Raw genomic sequence first — 21,472 nt, 5'->3', positions numbered from 1 at the left:
GAAAGAGAACTTGACATGACCAAATTTTCTAAGCAATCTAGAACTTGAGCTAAATATTATTGAAAGTTACTCTTTTACTATTAAAGCTAGAGTTAATAAAGAAATATTTATGTGTGTGCAATAATACAGCAACATCATATTTAAAAAATAGTGCAATTTTTAACACAAACAAAATTTAGAGAAAAAACACAAGGTGAGATTTTCACTCTTCATCATTAATCTATGGCATATACAGTTTAGAATAATGAAATTATACATAGAATAAGATGAATACAATATGACAAAATTGATATACATATTATGAATTCCATACAGATGTGGAATAACTGATTTTAAAGGTAATATTTTTCAACATACTAATTAAATCAGGATGCATCTTAAAATTCAAGGTAGGTCCTAGTTTAATTGATTGCTTTTTATTTCTTAGGCACTTATAAAATAATGGTGAATTGTACAATTAAAAGCATCTAATAGTCTATGAAATAGAGTTTCATGGCATCTTGAATGAACGTACCATAACTCACTAAACCAATAAAGATGGAAAGATCTCAATAAAATGAGACTGACAAATATTTATTGAACATGTACTTGATAATCAACTGAAACATATTAGTTTATTTAATTATTTATAGTAAGGCATATTCATTTCCATTTTACACATGAGTTAAATATGCCCAGAAATGTAGTGAACAAAACCAGGTTCACAAAGTTAATAACTGATAAAATGAAGATTAAAACTTAACTAGTCACAAAGTCTTTTCAACTCTATAACATCTTTCAAATTCTGTTCAAAATATATAATCCATATATATGTATAACTGAATCACTTTGCTGTACATCTGAAACTAACACATTGTTAATCACCTATACTCGAATATAAAATAAAGAGTTAAATATATATGCATATATATATAATATAATGATACTCTATAATATAAAATAAAAAGTTAAATATATATATGCATATATATATAATCAAATGATACTCTAATAAGTATATAAAGAAAAGATTCTATGATCAAAATCATGGTTTAAGCAAGTATCTTCACTGTAGAACATTTCAGGGCTTTCAATGCTAGTGCTCATTAAAAAAATTTCCAAGTAAAAGGCAAATTATATATAATTTCCCAGCTTTATTTTACCTCAGAATCATTTTTTTCCTTAAGCATAACGTATAATTTATATACAGCAGGACCCTCTTTGAGGAATATCCTAAAGCATATTATCTCTCAAATTTTGGAGGAAACAGAATTTAAGAGGGGAATAAAATTGTTAAGCCAGAAAAATTTCTCTCATATAAAATAAGATTCAATATAATATAATGGGGTATAGTACTCATATTTCTTGGAATGGCAGGATAGGCTTATTAAATCAATTTTTCCATATATAATGATGATATATGTCATGTCTTTTTAATTATGATCATTACATATACACATGAGAGAAAAGCTGAACAAGACAGAAAACACTAGGAAAAAATCAAAGGAAACAGGAGCCTAGAATTTTCTCTGGAGCACCAGAGTATAAAAGTGACAATTATATAAACATCATTTGCAGTTCCTGAAAACCTTGGGCTGGGTCCAAAGATGTTTGATGACATATAAGTGACAGAAAATAATAAAGTCTAGTCTCAAGAATTCTTAATTTAAAGTTCTATGGACAGAATATCCATAAGCTTGGATAAGAATTTTTTTCTTTATTTTCAAATACTTTTGTACTTCTTATAAAGTATTTTTTGTATTTTTTGTAATACACTAAAAATGTATTCTCAAAACAGAGAGTGTAAGCTTCAACAGACTTTAAAGGGCCTACAGCACAAAAAACGTTTAATCTCTTAACTTCCAAATAAACTGTAAAATTCACACTGACTTGGGACAGCAAAGGGCTACAGCCTCAGAGTAAATGTAAACCAGAAACAAACAGAAACATAAACAACCTCAACAACCTTTAAAAGAACTCAAAGAACTATAGTGAAATGTTCTCTATGTTGCCGCTGCTGCTGCTGCTAAGTTGCTTTAGTCGTGTCCGACTCTGTGCGATCCCATAGACGGCAGCCCACCAGGCTTCTCCGCCCCTGGGATTCTCCAGGCAAGAATACTGGAGTGGGTTGCCATTTCCTTCTCTCTCTATGTTGAGTGTACACTAAAAAGAAAACAAAAAACAAAAAATCTCATCCCTGTGACTTTGGGTGGTCCTCACTTGAAGATTAGATTTTCTTCACTGGAATGTCCATGGAACTCTCAGTCATGAATATTTTTTAAGTTTGGACCATATCAGTAGAGCTCTAGGTTCCTGACAGAAGCAAAAGCAAATGTAATGCAGAAGAAATCATCTATTTCTTAGGTTTCATGCAACTCCCAGAAATAATTCTCCAAGAACCGTAATTAGTATAGAGTCAAAAGTAATCAACTACAAAAGAGTAGTAGACACCACAACTCAAAAACACAAAAAAATCAATATGAGGTGGACTGAAATCTAAATGTGAAAGTCAAAACTCAAAAATGTTGAGACAGAATGTGGACGGATATCTGCATAATCTCAGGGTAGAGACTGTCTTAATAACATATAAAAAGAAATAGACATATAAAGAAGAAAAAAGACATATAGATAAGAAAAAAATATAGAAAGAAATAACATAAAATGCTGGAAAAAATAAAACTTTTGTTCATCAAAAGGCAATACTAAATAATAAGTAAATTAAAAATACAAGGCACAAGTATAAGAGGATATTAGCTATATACAATTGATTTCAGGCTATTATTCACATTAAATTATTAAATAATTATTAAATTATTATTCACTTACAAATCAAGAAGAAAAAAGATGTGACTCATTAGAAAATCAGAAAAAAAGACACAAATAGTCAATTTTGAAAAATAAAAACCAAAATACCCAAAAGCACATAAAAAAATTCAACTTCATAGCAGACAGGAAAATTCAAAATAAAATCACAATTAGATACACTTAAGTAATATGTAAATGGCCAACAATTTAAAAGTGTAGTGATATCAAGTGGTAGAAAGAAAACAGAGCAACTAGAACATTCCTACACTGCCATGGCATTGGAAATTAGCATGTATATTATTCAATAAGGTGAACGACACACATACCATGTACTTACCAGTTCTATTAGTAAATATATCTTAGTCACACAGAATATGTGTACAAGGATGTTTCTAGTGCACCGTTTGAAATAAACAAAAAATTTTCAGGCAACAATCCTGCAGTGGGTTGCCATTTCCTCCTTGATGGGATCTTTGCAATCTAAGGATTGGACCCAGGGATCAGATCCATTCTCCTGCATCTTTTGAAGTGGAGGCAAATTCTTTACTGCTGAGCCATTCATGTTTATAAAAATTACCATATCACCATCAGAAGGTTCAAACAAGAGTAAATAAAAAGATTAAATAAGCATATAAAAATTATTTTTTTCTCTTTGATAATAAAAATGTAAATTAGAGCAACTTTAAATTTAAATTAGAGCAATTTTAAATTTATAGTACACGAATTGTGGTAAGAATACACAGAACTATACAAAAAAGATCTTCATGACCCAGATAACCACGATGGTGTCACTCACCTAGAGCCAGAGACATCCTGGAATGCGAAGTCAAGTGAGCCTTAGGAAGCACTATGAACAAAGCTAGTGGAGGTGATGGAATTCCAGTTGAGCTATTTCAAATCCTAAAAGACGATGCTGTGAAAGTGCTGCATGCAATATGCCAGCAAATTTGGCAAACACAGCAGTGGCCACAGGACTGGAAAAGATCAGTTTTCATTCCAATCCCCAAAAAAGGCAATGCCAAAGGACATTCAAACTACTGCACAATTGCACTCATCTCACACACTAGCAAAGTAATGCTCAAAATTCTCCAAGCTAGGCTTCAACAGTACGTGAACCGTGAATTTCCAGATGGTGAGCTGGATTTAGAAAAGGCAGAGAAACCAGAGATAAATTTCCAACATCCACTGGATCATAGAAAAAGCAAGAGAATTCAAGAAAAATATCTACTTTTGCTGTATTGACTATGCCAAAGCCTTTTACTGTGTGGATCACAACAAACTGTGGAAAATTCTTCAAGAGATGGGAATACCAGACCACCTGACCTGCCTCCTGAGAAATCTGTATCCAGATCAAGAAGCAGCAGTTAGAACTGGACATGGAACAACAGACTGGTTCCAAATCAGGAAAGGAGTACGTTAAGGCTGTACATTGTCACCCTGCTTTTTTAACTTATATGCAGAGTACATCATGAGAAATGCTGGGCTGGATGAAGTACAAGCTGGAATCAAGATTGCCAGGAGAAATATCAATAACATCAGATATGCAGATGATACCACACTTATGGCAGAAAGCAAAGAAGAACTAAAGAGCCTCTTGATGAAAGTGAAAGAGGAGAGTGAAAAAGTTGGCTTAAAATTCAACATTCAGAAAACTAAGATCATGGCATCTGGTCCCATCACTTCATGACAAGTAGATGAGGAAACAATGGAAACAGTGAGAGACTATTTTTCTGGGCTCCAAAATCACTGCAGATGGTGACTGCAGCCATGAAAGCAAAAGACACTTGCTCCTTGGAAGAAAAGTATGACTAACCTAGACAGCATATTAAAAAGCAGAGACATTACTTTACCAACAAAGGTCCATCTAGTCAAAGCTATGGTTTTTCCAGTAGTCATGTATGAATGTGAGTTTGGACTATAAAGAAAGCTGAGAGCTGAAGAATTGATGCTTTTGAACTGTGGTGTTGGAGAAGACTCTTAGGAGTCCCTTGGACTGCAAGGAGATCCAACCTGTCAATCCTCAAGGAAATCAGTCCTGAGTATTCATTGGAAGGACTGATGCTGAAGCTGAAACGCCAATACTTTGGCCACCTAACGCAAAGAACTGACTCATTGGAAAAGACCCTGATGCTGGGAAAGCTTGAAGGTGGGAGGAGGAGGGGATGACAGAGGATAAGATGGTTGGATGGAATCACCAACGCGATGGACATGAATTTGAGTAGGCTCTGGCAGTTGGTGATGGACAGGGAAGCCTGGCGTGCTGCAGTCCATGAGGTTGCAAAGAGTCGGACACAAGTGAGCAATTTATCTTAACTGAACTGAACTATATAATAATGATATATATGATGTGGTATGTTGTAGCAATACTGATATACCCACACTGCTAATAATTTGATACATTTGTGGAAAACAGTATAGGTGGTTCTTTGAAAAGATTAACAAAATTGACAAACTTTAGCCTAACTAACCAAGGGAGCAAAAAAGTCAACACTCAAGTACTAGAAGCTAGAATGAAAGAAGGATATTACGATCTTAGAGAGAAGTTTTTAAGAGTATACTATAAAGAAGACTCTGCCAATAAATTAGATAATCTAAAGGAAATGAACAAATTCCTAGAAAGCCACAAACTACCAAACTGATTCAAGGAAAAATAAAAAGTCTAAATAGAACTATAAGAAGTAAAGAAATGAAAACAGTAACAAAAAAAATCCTCCCACAAAGAAAAAATCCTTGAACACAAGGCTTCATTGGTGAACATCATCAAATATCTAAAGAATGTTTCACTAAAACTTCATAAATTTTGCCAAAAAATGAAAGAGGAGTGAACACTTGCTAAATATATATATGAGTCCCATACAACCCTGACAGCAAAACTAGACAAATACATTACAAGAAAATAAGAATATACAAAAAACACTTCCTTAGGAATATGGATCCTCACAACATACTACCAAACTAAGTCTAGAGGCATGTTAAAAGAGTTATACATCATGTCCAAGTGAGATGTGGCCCAGAAATATTTCAACATGTAAAAATCAAACAGTGTAATATAGATACTAATATTAATAAAAGGAAGAAACCAACACATTTCAATAGATGCAGAAAAAATTTTGACAAAATTCAAACCGATGGTTGATTAAAAAATAAAAAACACTCAACAAAATAGGAATAGCAGTAAACTTGCTCAACATGATTTTTTTACCTTGTAAAAAGTCCATACCTAACATAAGATATTACTGTAAAGAATGAAGTTTCTTTCCCCTAAGACCAGGAAAAAGACAACCGTATCTAGACTCTTCCATTTTTATTCAACGCTGTTCTGCAGGTTTGAGTCTGAGTCATTAGGCAAGAAAGTGAAACAAAAAGCATATAAGATACAATAAAAGCATCATATTTAGGAGTAAAATTAACAAAATAAGTTCAAGGCTTGTTTGGCTTAAGTTTCACTAGAATCTACAAACCAGTGAAAAAAATAAATATCTAAATTAATAGAAAAATACCTTGTGTTAGTGGATTCTAAGACATAACTTTTTGAAGACACCAAAACTCTTCAAAATGATCTACAGGTTCAATGCAATTTCTATCATATTTCAATAGCCATTTTTCCCCAGAAATTCTCAAATTGATCCTAATATTAACATGGAAATGCAAGGGACCCAGTTTAATTGAATTAATCTTGAAAAAGAACAGCAAACTTGGAGGGATCATACTTCCTGATTTCAAAAATTACTACAAATCTATAATAATCAGCCAGTGTTGTATTGCCATAAAGACAAACATGTAGCTCGATAGAATAGAATTGAGATTTCTGAAATCCATATTCTGTAAATCCATATTTACAGTCAGTTGAGTTTTACAAGCATGCCAAGACTATTCAGTGAGGAAAGAACAGTCATTTTTCAACAGTCAGTACTGGGTAAATGAATGCAAAAAAGTGAATTTTGACTCCTACCTCAAACCATGTACAAAAATTAACTCAAAATGGATTATAAACTCAACTACAAGAGACAAAACTATAACTCTTAAAACATAGGAGTGAATATATGTGAAAAGGAGGAGTAAATATATTTTACCTTGGATATGACATCAAAGAGACAAACAATTTAAAAATTTATATATATCATGAAAATAAAAATTTTGTGCTGCAAAGGGCACTATCAAGAAAGTGATAACATTAACTCAATCACTTTGCTGAACACCTGAAACACTGTAAATCAACTACATCTCAATTTTTAAAAATTCATATAAAAACTCCAAAAAAGGAAAGTGAAAACACAACCCTTACTACAAGCAAAAACATTTGTAAATCATGTGTCTAATAAAAGTGTAGTTTCTGAAAAATATAAAGAATTAGTATGACTCTATAGTAGAAAAATACTAACCACCCAATTTAAAAATGGGCAAAAGATTTAAAGAGGTATTTCTCCAAAGAAGATATACAAGTGACAGCAGAGATATTTAAAGATCCTCACCATTAATTATTAGAGAAATGCAAATCAAAACCACAAAAAGATGGCATTTCACACCCACTATTGCTCTAATAAAGCTTTAAAAAAAACTAACAGAATTTAACAAGTGTAGACAAGGGGTAGAAAAACAGGAATCCGCATATATTGCTGTTTGGAATGTAAAATATTGCAGCTGCTTTGGAAAAAAAAAAAAATTGGCAATTACTCAGAAGGTCAAACATCAAGTTACCAAATGACCCAATTCCATCCAGTGCAAACAGAAGTGAAAATAGATGTCCATATAAAAAACTTGTACTTCAGTATTCATAACATTATTCATAAGAGCCTCAAAGTGGAAATAATCCAAATACCCATCTACTGATGAATTTATAAAACAATATGTGTAATATACATACAATGGAATATTATTCAGACACAGAAAAGAATCTTGACATAATTCTAATTTAAAAGAAAGAAAAAGCCAACTATTTCACACATTCATTTATATGAACTGTCTGAAACAGCCTCCCATCCCTCCTCCCCACACCGCCACCCACCAAATAAGTTCCTGCTGTGAAAGCAATTATGTTACCTCTGAAATCCCGATTAAACATCAGAAGAAAGGCCATCGAGCTTTAAGGTTGACAGGTAGCACCTAGTGTGCACCTGAATCCCATAGGCGGAGCATCCCTACCTCTCGATGTTCTCGCGGTATCTTGAGAAATCCCGGCTGGACGCTATGGGCAATCATGGCCGAGCAGGTGCTGCGCCAGGAATTGTTCAGGAAGTTGTGCAGCGGCGATGCCTTCCTTCAGGCCTCGGCGCTTGCACGTCTCCGCCGCGACCTGGCTGGGGCGCTGGTGTCTACAAACACTCCTTTGGGCCGGACTGAAAGTGGTCACACAAACCCTCGGGAAGGACTGGCCGCCCACCCCCGTGGGACCTCAGGTCGGCGGTGAGGCCAAAGGACGCTGACAGGCCTTCACGACAAATATGGGGATGCAGGCCACCTGGGGCTGCTGGAAGATGCGGCCGCGCTTCTCTATCAGCGGACACCGTGGATGCCACTGAACAGTTGCTCCTGACACCGGGTCTCCACAAAATACCGGGCTCCATGAACCCGGACTACACGCAGCGTAGAGGCGGCACCAGGCGGGCAGTGGGCGTGATCTGTGTGGCACCCCTGCGCGGCGTTACATCAAGGACCTCAAAGCGCATGTCCCGCGCGTTCTCCTGGCGCAGAGCCCGCCGGGACACCAGTCAACACGCCGTACTTGATCTCCTTGAGGGACCACACACTCTTGGTGTTGTCCCAGAGGGTGTCAGGCTGGTGCTGGCGCCCCTAAGCACCAGATTTTGCGATTCTCTGCCACGTCCCACTCAAACTTCTCTGTCAGGTAGCGGGTGGATGCTTGGGCTCCTGGGTGGCCGACACCTCTCTCAGTGTCCATTGTCAGGCCATCGGGGAAGGACCACACTTTCATGTGCAGCCGGTTGTGCCTGTCGCAGTGTTTGAATAGGCAAAGCGCATTTGACTCTTTCGCCGACGACTTCACAGGACCAGTTGACCTGGTTGGATTTCTTAATAGGGGCTGCAAGTGCAGTCCTCCCAGCAGATCACCGGGTGCGGATCAACTGCACCCGCAAAGGCGTGTTCCCTGACTCCTCCATGATGCATCGCCCCCCTGGGGATCCAACTGGGCCAGTGGCTTTGGCCGCTCCTCCTGCCCTGCTTGGAGGGGTCAGCTGGGTTCTTGGATTCCACAGCGAGCCTGACCATGGGCCTTACACTAAACTTTACCACGCACGTGTAGTGGGCACACTCAAAGGAGGTTATGCTGCCTGGCTTCACCAGGAACTAGTCAACACCCACCAGGCCCACCATGTTCCCAAAAGGCAAGTAAATGTGTGGTTGCCAGGGACTGGGTGGAGGGGGAATAGAGAGTGGCAGCTCTATAATGGTATAGGGGTGCTTTGGGGGTTATGAAAGTATACTGGAATTATAATGGCAAAAAGGGGCTTCCCAGGTGGTGCTAGTGGTAAAGAACCTATCTGCCAACGCAGGAGACTTATGAGATGCAGATTCGATCCCTGGGTGGGGAAGATCCCCCGGAGAAGAAAATGGCAACCCATGCCAGTATGCTTGCCTGGAGAATTCCATGGACAGACGGGCCTGAAGAGCTGCAGTCCATGGGGTCGCAAAGAGTGGACGTGACTGAAGCAACATAGAATGCAGTGGTTGCAAAACCTCGTGATTATACTGAAAACACCAAATTGAAAGAGATGAATTTTTATGGTAGTGTGTGAATTATAACTTCATTTTAAAGTTAAATACACTATTACCTTTAACAGCACTAAACAAAGCTACATGCTGAGAGAATCTATGTATGCTGAGTCAATCTTCATATGAGTCTGATTTGACATCCAGTTCTTTTTATTATGTCTATGATGTGTATGTTAGTCACTTAGTCATGGCTGTCTCTTTGTGACCCCATGGACTGTAGCCCACCAGGCTCCTCTGTCCACGGATTCTCCAGACAAGAATACTGGAGTGCATTGCCATTTTCTTCTCCAGGGGATCTTCCTGACCCAGGGATCGAACACAGGTCTCCTGTATTGCAGGCAGATTCTTTACCATCTGAGCTGTAGGGAAGACTATGATAGATCAAGGGAAATTTGTAGCTTTAAGTAATTATAATAGAAAAGAAAGAAAAAAAGGCTGAAAATTAGTGATTTAGGCATCCAAATTAAGAATATGTGGGAAAAACAAATCCAAAGAAAGTAGAAGTTAGATAAGGGGGCAGTAATATCTGAAATTAACAGAAAGCAGTCCAACAACAAGAAAAAAAAAAACCCAGAGATAATTTAAAAGGTGAGAAATTACCACTTTGAAAAATTTAACAGCAATAAATACATCTGGCAAAATTGATCAAACAAAAGTGAAGAAATAAATACAGTATTGTGAATGAAAAAGAGGAATATTGCATACAAAGTATATAAAGATAAAACATTATTAATAATGTTGTATCAGTACAGGTAAAGTTTAACAAAATTAACAAACTTTTAAAGGAAAAATAATAATTTTCCAATAGTGGAGTAATAAATAGCCTAAATATAAATAGACCTGTAACTAATAATTTATATGAATAATTTAGTATCTCCCTAAAAATTAAGACGTAAGTTCAGCAAAACATTCAAGGAAAGTGACATTGAATATTTTCTTTCCGAGAATAAAAAATGAAGAAATATTCTTCAATTGTGAGATTAATAAACACCTTTCTACTAAAATCAGATAAAAACAACATAAGAAAACTTAGGGACCAATGTTACTTAATAGCATATATGGAAAAATCCTAAACAAATGACTATCAGACCAAATCTAACAATATATTAAGACAATAAATAAAACAAGTTAAATTTGTCCCAGGAAAGAAAAGTTTAACAATTGAAAATTTACTTAGGCAACTCATTAAATTTAGAGATTACAGAAAAAAATTAATTGTAAAACACTAAATAGATGTAGAAAAAAGCATTTAGAAAGTTCAGTACATGTTTACGGAGAAGGCCCTGGCAACCCACTCCAGTACTCTTGCCTGGAAAATTCCACGGATGGAGGAGCCTGGTAGGCTGTGGTCCATGGGGTCGCGAAGAGTCAGACACGACTGAGCGACTTCACTTTCACTTTTCACTTTTCATGCATTAGAGAAGGAAACGGCAACCCACTCCGGTGTTTTTGCCTGGAGAATCCCAGGGACGGGGGAGCCTGGTGGGCTGCCATCTATGGGGTCGCACAGAGTCGGACACGACTGACGCGACTTAGCAGCAGCAGCAGCAGCAGCAGTACATGTTTACAGTTCATAGTAAACTATAAAAAATGCTTTCTAAAAATCATATTTAGTAGTGAAACATTGAAAGTCTTATCTCAAAAATCAGGAACAGGGGGATAAATAAGCACATTTTTATTGCATACATTTAACAGAGTAATAAAAGACCTAAACTAAGCAATTTTGTTGTTGTTTAGTCCCTTAGTCATGTCCAACTCTTTTGCGACCCCATGGACTGTAGCCCACCAGTCTCCTCTGTCCATAGTATTTCCCGGGCAAGAATATTGGAGTGGGTTACCATTTCCTTCTCCAGGGATTTTAGATTACACACAAGTAGTACCATGTGGCTAGAAAGAACATAGACCAAGATACCAAGGTAAAACCACAGAATCTTTTTCTATCAGAAAGGACCTCAAGGATTATCTGTCTATATCTGAGATATAACAACACTGATTAAAAAAACTAGACTAGCAATTCCAAGAATGCTCCCTGGGTGATAAACTAAACAATAGAAGAAAGGAAAAATCTGAACTCATTATTTTCAGGTGATCTAACTAATATTAGTGAATTAATGATGGTTAAAATTATGAGATCAAATATATAAAACTAACATATGTATATTAGCATATTTACATATAATATATGAAACTAAATGATTTGGAAGGGAGAAGAGGACACAGGGTTCTGTTTCTTAATGTTCATTATGAATGCACAGATCCTTGATTTTCAGTGTCCTTTGTCCTTTACATATATGTTACAGATATTTTTACAAGTATGAAATATTCCTTTCATATTTAAAAGGTATATTCAACATAGAAAGGTGCTGTTCTCTTAAAAAAATACAGTGTCTACTTGTTATATGGAAAATATACATTATGCAAAACAATAGTAAAACAGAAAAACTAAGGCAATATCAGTACCTTAACACAAATAAGTAAGTGATGCTGCCATGAAAAGCACTTTTGTATTTCGTGAAAATATTGCCTGAGAATCCCAATACTATAGACGGTGCGGCTAAGTCACCTCAGTCGTGTCCGACTCTGTGCGACCCCATAGATGGCAGCCCAGCAGGCTCCGCCGTCCCTGGGATTCTCCAGGCAAGAACACTGGAGTGGGTTGCCATTTCCTTCTCCAGTGCATGAAAGTGAAAAGTGAAAGTGAAGTCGCTCAGTCATGTCCGACTCTTAGCGACCCCATGGACTGCAGCCTACCAGGCTCCTCCATCCATGAAATTTTCCAGGCAAGAGTACTGGAGTGGGGTGCCATTGCCTTCTCCGACTATAGACGGTAAGTTTGTAAAAATATGCTTTTAATAGAAGTTATTATCCCAGAGCTCACTCTTTGCAAAGATGAGTCATGTGAAAATTCTGTTGGTCAACATGTTTAAGATATGGCTATGACTGTACAGAGCATTTGGAAAGTTTAATAATTTGTTTTATTTTTATTTCAACTGAGAGCACAAAATAATCATGCAATTTGTTATGGTTATTTATAGTATAATAAGAATTGTGATATAACCACAGTAGTTTCAGGGTGATTGACACAACATAAGGAAAGGATTTATTTTTGATGTGAAGAAAAAAGTATTATTATGTTGAGTATCGTCTGGTAGAAGTTAATAAGTAAGACCTGACATTGTGTTTTTGTGATGTTAATGACAAGCCATTTCAAAGGTTGGTGCATAATTAGGTTCAATATATCATGCAGCAATATTAAAACTTTTAGGCTTAAAAGGTTAAAATTTGCTAAGGATAGTAAGTTTCTATAGCTTGAATATGACCATCTCAGTGGTTTGCTTGGTAAGCTGAATGTTCTCTATAGTGGTAGTTGTCTTAGAGAGAGGATGGGAGAGCTTAATGATGATATGACCCCAGAGGTAGAAATTAATTTTAAGTGATAATCACTATTTGTGCCAGCATTCCAATATCAAATCAATGTCATTTAAATAAAAATATCCTGAACTTTCTAAGGATAACTTACATTTCAAAAGACAACTTATTAATCATGTTATTTTCCACGGAGCCAACTAGATATATTTCCATTCGTATGCGTTTGCAGGAATAACTTATATGAAAGAACACTTATACTCCACTATACAGTGCCGTGTGTATGTGTGTGTGTGTGTTTCTGACTGTGTGTATTTCTCGATTGCATAGACAAAAAGTAGATGCCCAGTTGTGTTTAACAAGATTAACTTTCTCCTAATGTACCACACACAAGAACGTTTGCTTGTAAACCAGTTTGGACTATTCACTTTCTGTTCCATTACAAAATAGTCTTTGTCAGGTTATTCAAAGGGAAGTCACCAACTCAGCTCTCTGAAGTCTTGGAACGAACTATTATTTTTTAATTTACATTAACCCAAAACCTTTCAATAGTTCTTTTCAAGCATTTAAACATGAGATAGACACAGGTATAATTTCATTTTCCTATCTCTTTCCAAACTGTATCATTGGGGAAATTGTTTTATGTGAGCAACCTGGTCCATTTTGCTAATCTGAGGTTGAGGTCATTTTTCAGAAATGAAAATTTTTAGCTTCAACTTCACTACACAAACTCTGTGAAAATGATATAACATCATTTTTTTTCAAATAATATTGACAGAATGAATAAAAAGCTAAAAACCAAAGTTACTGAAATATTCTGAATATAAATGTGGTGATGAACACTAAAATCCTACACCAGGTTCCTAATCCTACATTGAAATCCATTGTTCAATAACCTCAATGATGTTTGGAATTACTAAATGACTGCTTTCTTTTATAGCCCAAATAATATGGTAGTGTTTTGATTCCAATAATAGCCCCACTAAATTTTCTTTCAGTATTCACCTTCCTTTTCAATGTGACTTTAAACACCTATCACTAAGAAGTGGGGTCTAATCTGTTGTCCCTTGACTCTCAGCTGGTGCTGTGACTTGCTTTGGCAGATAACATGTAGCAGAAATGAGCCAGTTCTGTGCCTTGGCCTTGTGAGCTTCTGTTCCCCCCTTAAGCCATGAGGTCAGGCTCCTATAGGAGTATGAGAGACAGAGAGTTGCAGGGCTGTCAGCCTGGTTTTCCCAGCAACGACCTAGGTTTGGAAAAGCCTACCCAAATGAGCAAGATCTGTCTTGGTGCTTGGCTGGCCTGTGGCTTACTGCAGATGCGTGAGTGAGCAGTCTGGCCCCACTTGAGGACCACCCAGTACATGTGAGCTAAAACGAATGTTTATGATGCTCTGTGTGCCTGCATTTTTGTGGTTGATTGTTACATGGCCTTAGGGCAGCAGTGGATAACTCATATGAAGACTATTGTTCCCAGTTACAGTACTCAAGACAAAAGTCTATACCAAGGATTCACTGACTTTTTTCTATAAAGATCCAGATAGTAAAAAATTTTGGTTTACTGGGTCACATGCTGTCTCTGTTGCATATTCTTCTTTGTTTTGGTTCTTTTGTTTCTTTTTACAATCCTTAACAAATGTAAACTATCTGTAGCTTTGGGGCTGTAGGGAAAGGGCTGTGGACCAGATCTGGCTTGTGGGCTGTCATTTGCTGACCTCTATTCTGTATCTTGCAAAGACATTACACTGCTAACATGCTGCAGAATAAAAGATGCAAAGGGATTCAGGATGCAAAGTAATGCAATAAAATCTAATACAACTTTTAAAATATAATTATACAAGTTTTTTTTTTTTTAATTTTGTGTGTTTCTTTTCAATGGTGTGCTGGTAAAATTTTAATAACTAGTAAGTACTACCACCATAGTCAATTTCACCCAGTCAGTAGAATAGAATTGAGAAGAGATGTGTATACAGTTGGCTCACATGAGCTAGTAAGAGCTGACTCCTGCAGACCATTATTATATTACCTATCTATCATACTGCCTATACCATACTTCAGTAGTAACTATAAAAGAAATTGATTATAACCTATACAGTTGTTTAGTCGCTAAATAGTGTCCAACTCTTTTGCAACCCCATGGATTGTAGCCTGCCAGGCTCCTTTGTCCATGGGATTTCCTAGGCAAGAATATTGGAATGGGTTGCCATTTCCTTCTCTGGGGGATCTTCCTGAACCAGGGACTGAACCCACATCTCCTACATTGGCAGGCGAATTCTTTACCTCTGAGCCACCAGGGAAGCCCAGTCCATACAATGAATTTCCCTTAAACAGATTTACTCCTTCTGCTTACCTCATCTTTCTGACCCCAGTAAATTTTGGTTTTGTGACCCCCTGGTCTTAGAGAACATTACTACCCTTACAACTGTCTTTCTTTTATGAGTGACCTGAGTTACATTTATCTATGCAACTTCAGTTTCAAAGAAAATCACTTAAGGATAAACTTACCTTTCTTGGTTTGCTCTCCTCCAGTGGGAGAACAGGAAATTATCTTCTTTTCAGGCATGGTTATTTACAGTCATTTGAAACCTGATTAGGAAGAAAAATATTTAAATATCATGAATCAAAATTAGTTTATGTTTAATTTCACTAAAAATTATCAACTCAAGAACTGGTAATATCAGGATATGTATTTAATATTATGTAATGCCTATTTAATATATCCGCCTGCAATATGGGAGACCTGGGTTCGATCCCTGGGTTGGGAAGATACCCTGGAGCAGGGAAAGGCTACCCACTCCAGTATTCTGGCCTAGAGAATTCCATGGACTGCATAGTCCACGGGTCACAGAGTTAGACATGACTGAGCCACTTTTACTTTCACTTTCTGTGTCTATATATAAAAATCAAAACTAAATTATGTTAAAACGCAAGGAAATTAACATTATACTCTTTTTCCTCTGAGGATTACTATGAATCTATTTAGGAACACCAAATGTAAAAATTCTCTTTGAAGAGGCAACTTTGATCCCCTGCTCTGCTAACTTAAATAGACACCTGGCCTGAGTACTAGGTAACTTAGCATTCAGCATTGAAGCTGTGGGCTCACAGCCGTTTGGGAATTTTAGACCCTTCATTGTTTCATTTCAGATGATAAAGTTAAACCTTGCTATCATCTTTTGCCTGCATTCCTTCAATTCCTTTTTAAAACATTTTATATTATGGACAAAGTCAAATATATACAAGTGAAAGTGAAAGTCGCTCAGTCATGTTTGACTCTTAGTGACCCCATGGACTACCCCATGGAATTCTCCAGGCCAAATACTGGAGTAGGTAGCCTTTCGCTTCTCCAGCGGATCTTCCCAACCCAGGGATTGAACCCAGGTCTCCCGCATTGCAGGCAGATTCTTTACCAGCTGTGCCACAAGGGAAGCCCAAAAAAGGATAGAGAGAATTTCTCATGTAATTTGATCGTAATAATAGCCTCAAAGTCTCATGAGATGAAAATCAATTAAGGTGATTCTTACTCAGCACAAACTCAAAGGGAACCCAGCACACAAACAGACAAGATAACAAAAGTCAACAGAAAGGAAAGATACCAGAAACTGCTTCAGAGTTACTCCAGATAATGAATTACCAGTGTAAAACACCAGCAGCTATGCTTAACATGCTTATAAATAGAATAACAAATTTTAAAATTTCAGAACTAAAATTATGTAGATTGATACTGCAGATTTGGAAATAAGCCAGTTAGAAATCCATGAACTGCAAGCTGCTGTGTAACTGCGGTTCCAAACTCACTGGTTCAATTTAAAAGCCAATATGACAAGACTGAAGAAAGAATTAGTAAAACAAGTTCAGATAAAAAGAAACTATTAGAAAATACAGAAGCAAACATAAAATTCAATGTGCTCAACCTCCATTTTCAGGAAGATGGCGTGAATGTACTTACCTCTATTCCTTTCCCTACATACAACAATGGACATTATATATAAAATAAACATAAAACGTTAAAAGATGGAGAGAAGAAGGCAGCCTGGCTAGGCACCTTGAGATCAGAGGAACAATGAGGTGGTGAGTTTCCAAGATTTTCTTTTTGCCTCATACATCCCAGACTTGAAACTAAAGAAACCAGAAACCCAGATAAGTATGCCAAAGGAAACAGACCAAATAAATCGCTGACAAAAACCTGCTCTCTCTAGCCAAGGGACTACCAGGAAAGGGGCAGTATAGCAAAAGGGAATGCATTTAGCCTCTCTATTCCAGCCAAATACCACAGAAAAAACTGGCCCCACAAAGGCAGTGTCAGGAGCCAAGATTATTTCCATGCTTGCTAAATGGTAAGGGGGCACCCTTAGTTTCTTGCTGGGGTGATGTCAGAAGACTCTGATGTCCTGTAGGAATCCAGGACTTCCATCCCCACTGGTTGGAGGCAGCCTCCCCCATCTCAGTATCAACGGACACTATGTGGGGAGACTGGACATCCACACCTCCTTGTAGCACTAATCAGGCACCTCTTCTCTTCCCCAATGGGGTGGCCTCAGAGCAGGCTTAGTAATAAGTCACAACTTTCACTACCATCCAGTAGTTAGGAGGACCACACCCTCTCTATGGTGTTAGTGGTGTCCACGTAGGAAGCAGTGACTGGGCATTCCTACCTCTCCCAGTGAGGGAGGTGTCAGAGAAGGTCCAGTTGGAAGCTAGGACGCACAACCTCTTCTTGGCAATAAGAAGTGGAAATTAAAATTTCAATGAGATATCTGTATAGCTTATCAGAATGACTGAAACAAACAAACAAAAAAATAGTTGCAACACCAAATCCTGGCAGGAATGTGGAGAAATTGGGTCAGTCTTACACTGCTGGTTAGAGTTTGAGATGACATAGGTACTATGGAAAACAGTTTAGCAGTTCCTTTTAAAACTAAAAATGACTGTCGATATGACCTAGTTAGTTGCACTCTTGAATATATATCCCAGAGAAATAAAAAACATATTTTCACTCAGAAACTTACGCAAGAATATTCTTAGGAGCTTTGTTCGTACTAACCAAAATGCACACTACCCACATGTCCTTCAGTGGTGCATAATGAAAAGTTGTGCACATCTGTAACATGGAATACTACACCACAATAAAAGGGAACAGACTCTCCATACACACAACACCTTGGATGACCCAAGATTGATTATGCTGAGTGAAAAAAAAAAATCTCAAAAAGATGTGTATTGCGTGATCCATTTCATTTATGAAATAACATAATTATAGAGATGAAGACAGGATCATTGGTGGGAAGAGGGTGACATCAGGGAGTATTGTGATGATGTGCAATTAAATATCTTGATGGTTGTTGGTGGTTGGTGCTTACACAGAGCTACACATGTAATACAATTTCATAGAGCTATATATACACACACAAATAAGTGTATATGTTATGCGTGAAATCTGAATAAGTTCTATGGTTTGTGGTTTGATATTGTACTACAATACCTTACGATGCTAACACTGAGGGATGGTGGGTGAAGCGGACAGAAAAGCTCCCTGTATATTTCTTTGCAACTTCTTATGAATCTATAATTATCTTTAAATAAAAAACTCACAATAAAAAAAAAGCTATAAAGGAAAAGAAAAAAATGATAACTAGAAAATCCTCATTCTTTTTTTTTTTTTTTTAATTTTAGAGGACTTTATTGGAGGATTGTAAATACACTATTTTTCTTTTTTTTAATAAATTTATTTATTTTAGTTGACCTCATTCTTGTGGAAATTAAGAAATAAAACTATAAATAAACTATAATAGAACATATCACAATGGAACTTAGAAAAAATTTTGAACAATGATCATGAATATAAACATATCACAACATATGGGACACACCAGAGCAGTGATTAGAGGAGACAGTGTGAAGGTGGGAGGAGGTCTATTTTAAATAGGGTCTTTGGGGAAAAGTCCTCCTTAAAAACGTGACTTTAATGAACTGGGAGAATGTGCCATAAAATTTTAGGGAAGAGTCATCCAGAAAGAACTGAAAGAGATCCAAAGCAGGAAGCTAAGAATGGCCTAGAAACAGTAATTGTAAATAATTAACTCTAGAACCAGCCTTAATGCAAAAGCAGAAATAACAACCAAAAGGTCTAGAGCATTCCAGCTTACATTCATCCAAAGAATCCTATCAGCCGGGGCCTGGTCCCTGCTTCCTAGAACCCTAGGCTGTTTTCACCATGGCAGACTAGCTTGTTAACTTGCCCTTCACAGATCTTGCCAGAAAGCTGATTGTTAAATTTTCATTAATTTTGCAAGTCAGTTGAGGCCATGTTGTAGTTTGAAATCAGCCATGGTAAGTATATTTACACCATGAAAATCAACAAATGCCACAAATCAGGTCTTGTTTCTCTTTTTGTTTTTGTCTTGAAATGTGGTTGTTAAATATTTATCAATGCACTACTACCAGAAAACACAGATTCCTGAGAAAACAGGACATAACTGCATTATTAGATAAAATATAAGGCTACTGGAAGAGAGAATGAGAGAGAATGAGACAATTATAGATAAGATTATTGAGTTGGGTGGGGTTATCAAAGCTGCAGTCCACTCAGAAGGAAAGCAATGAATAATTTGGTTCTAGAAATTGGGTCATGAGGAGGAATAGGCTCATAAGAATGGAATGGTAGGTAAAGGAAAATGTTAATTTTAGGCTAAAGAAGTTTAGATATCAATTGTTCCAAATATTACATCTTCTTAAACTGTTTTCAATTTGTCCCTTTTGAAAATATCATCCTCTGCTTCAGGGAGGAAATAGAAGGAATCAGATTTAAATTCTAATTTAATATTACCAAACGCATAAACCAAGCACATGTGTACCTCTCAGGGCCTCCTCCTGGTCTGACAATGCAAGGTATCCCTTGGCTGGCTTGTCCCTACTTGTGCGTGCCAGAGCTCACAACACCTCCCTCCTACCTTTCCACTCCCAATTACAATTGTAAAATTCTTGTGCTCTTTTCTGAAAACAGTTGTTTTTGTTGACATCTGTGAGGCCACACATTTCTTTCTTTTCAGTTCCCTCCCAATCAATTGAAGTACCTTTCTTTCTGTTGCTCTGATCCCTTATGAAAACCCCTGCAGCAGAGCATCCCTTTCAGTTTCTATTTATTCCACTACATTTTCCTCTAATAACTCATTATTACTTAATATTTATTATAATTTTATAAACATTTCCTTTATTTTCTCTTTTTCCACTAGAATTCAGGGTCTATGATGTTCACTGCTGTGGTCCTAGCATCTACAGTAGCACTATTAAATAAAACTTTGTACAGTGATGAAAATGTTCTGCATCTGTGTTGTCCAAAATGGTAAGCATTACCCTAAGCCACATGATCACTTAGAATCACACTGATCACTTGAAATGTGGCTAATATAACTGTGGAATAGATTTTTAATTGTATTTCATTTTAATTAATTGAAATTTAAATTACCACATATGGCTAATGGCTATGATACTATATTGGACAACACCTGGAACATTGGAGAAGTTCAAAAGGTCTTACTGAAAATGAGGGACTTCCCTGGTGGTTCAGTGGTTAAAAATCTGCCTTGCAATGTAGAAGACATGAGTTCAATCCCTGGTGGGGGAACTAAGATTCCACATACCACTGGCCCACTATGCCTGCATGCCACAACTAGAGAGCATACGTGCCACAACTGAGCCCTCACACCACAACAAAGGATCCCGCGTGATGCAGCAAAGATCCTGCATGCTGGAACTAAGACCCAATCTAGCCAAAGAAATATTTTTTAAAAAAGTAAATGAAAGGATGCATGAATGAAAAAAAAAATGCATGTAAGAATGAAATACCTGCAGTTTATAACCCTGCAGATTTCATCTGGGAATGTCACTTTCTCCTCTTTCTGTTTGTGCTATCTGGCATTGGCTTTGTTATTCAATTTTCAGTTAACATTTTGCTTGTTTCCAAACTGGAATAGTATACAACACGTCAAATTCCTTTTGCTTCACCACTCTTCATCTGGCATCTCAGCAAATCACTACATTCCTCAAATTTTGTTTACTTCCTCACTGCTAAAACAATTTCTGAGCTATCTATCTAGACAGAAAACCTTCTCATTTTAACCATTTCCTCTCATGATTTTGTGTTTGTTTGTTTTAAATATTCTTATTGTGAAATATTGCATAGAAATATTTTTTAAAAATACCTTGTATCAGCCTAAGAAATAAGTGATTAACAGTAACATTCAAATTGCAGTGTATTCCTCAGTGGTCACAGTTCCCTTCTTCCCTCACCAGAAATTGCAGCCATCAAATTTATAAACCCCATGGTTTCAGTTTATTTCTTTTACACGTGTATCTCAAAATGATATGCTCTATAATACTAATTTAGTGTTTTACATCTTTATTTGAGCTTCCCTGGTGGCTCAGACGGTAAAGAATCTGCCTGCAATGCAGGAAACCTGGGTTCGATCCCTGGGTCAGGAAAAAGTTGGCTTAAAACTCAGCATTCAAAAACCTCATCACATCCAGTCCCATCACTTCATTGCAAATAGATGGGGATAAGTTGAAACAGTGGTAGATTTCATTTTCTTGGG

General features: G+C 36.9%; 1 protein-coding gene across 11 annotated transcripts in view; it reads right to left on the bottom strand.

The window, feature by feature from the left end:
* CCDC178 (coiled-coil domain containing 178) overlaps positions 1 to 21,472 on the bottom strand; it is a 365,952-nt gene that overhangs the window by 326,940 nt on the left and 17,540 nt on the right. For all 11 annotated transcript variants that reach the window (XR_014074818.1, XR_014074817.1, XM_081562576.1 and 8 more), the window contains one exon: positions 15,387 to 15,467. Coding sequence is in view for 5 of the 11 variants with exons in the window: in XM_081562576.1 (XP_081418702.1) it covers positions 15,387 to 15,444 (58 nt within the window). In the remaining 6 variants the exon portion in view is untranslated. The remainder of the gene's footprint in view (positions 1 to 15,386; positions 15,468 to 21,472) is intronic.

The sequence above is a fragment of the Giraffa tippelskirchi genome, chromosome 14 (genome assembly GCF_054371585.1).
Source record: "Giraffa tippelskirchi isolate mGirTip1 chromosome 14, T2T-mGirTip1v1.2.pri, whole genome shotgun sequence".
NCBI classification, from domain to species: Eukaryota; Metazoa; Chordata; class Mammalia; order Artiodactyla; family Giraffidae; genus Giraffa; species Giraffa tippelskirchi.
This window is presented reverse-complemented; position numbering and strand designations above follow the sequence as displayed.